This window comes from Sinocyclocheilus anshuiensis, unplaced genomic scaffold (assembly GCF_001515605.1).
Source record: "Sinocyclocheilus anshuiensis isolate Anshui unplaced genomic scaffold, SAMN03320099.WGS_v1.1 C31740810, whole genome shotgun sequence".
Classification (NCBI taxonomy): domain Eukaryota; kingdom Metazoa; phylum Chordata; class Actinopteri; order Cypriniformes; family Cyprinidae; genus Sinocyclocheilus; species Sinocyclocheilus anshuiensis.
In genome coordinates, this window is record NW_015603313.1 from 1 (window position 1) to 485 (window position 485).

General features: G+C 40.6%; 1 protein-coding gene across 1 annotated transcript; it reads right to left on the minus strand.

Moving 5' to 3' along the window:
- Window positions 1–19: 19 nt before the first annotated feature.
- LOC107682158 (GTPase IMAP family member 7-like) lies at window positions 20–480 on the minus strand (the record flags this gene model as incomplete). The annotated part of the gene is made up of 1 exon (XM_016478499.1): window positions 20–480. A coding segment is annotated over one exon (461 nt), but the record flags the coding sequence as incomplete, so codon positions are not given.
- Window positions 481–485: the final 5 nt, after the last annotated feature.

Genomic DNA, 485 nt, shown 5'->3' on the forward strand with positions numbered 1-485 from the left:
ATCACTTTCCTGTAGAAACTGCTCAATGGTCATATTTTTCTTCTCCAACTGATCTTTATGGGTGAAGATGATCATGGAATATTTGTCTATCTGTTCTCCAAACACTTCTTTCAGCTCTTTTATTGTGTTTTTCTCCTCCTCAGTGAATCGACCCAATTTAATGACAATAATAAAAGCGTGTGGTCCTGGAGATGATAATGTTATGCATTTACCTATTTCGGTTATAATTGTGTCTTCACTGAGTTTATTATCATAAAGTCCAGGAGTGTCAGTCACTGCAATCTCTTTACCCATCCTGACTGCAGTTTCTGACTGGCACTGTTTAGTTTCAGAGTTTGAACTGATGGAGGATTTGAACACGTTTCTCCCAATTATGGTGTTTCCAGTGGCGCTTTTCCCAACTCCAGTTTTCCCCAGCAGAACCAGCCTGATCTGGTTTTTCCTCTCAGGAATCACATCAGTCTCATCTGGATCTGCTGCTGGAG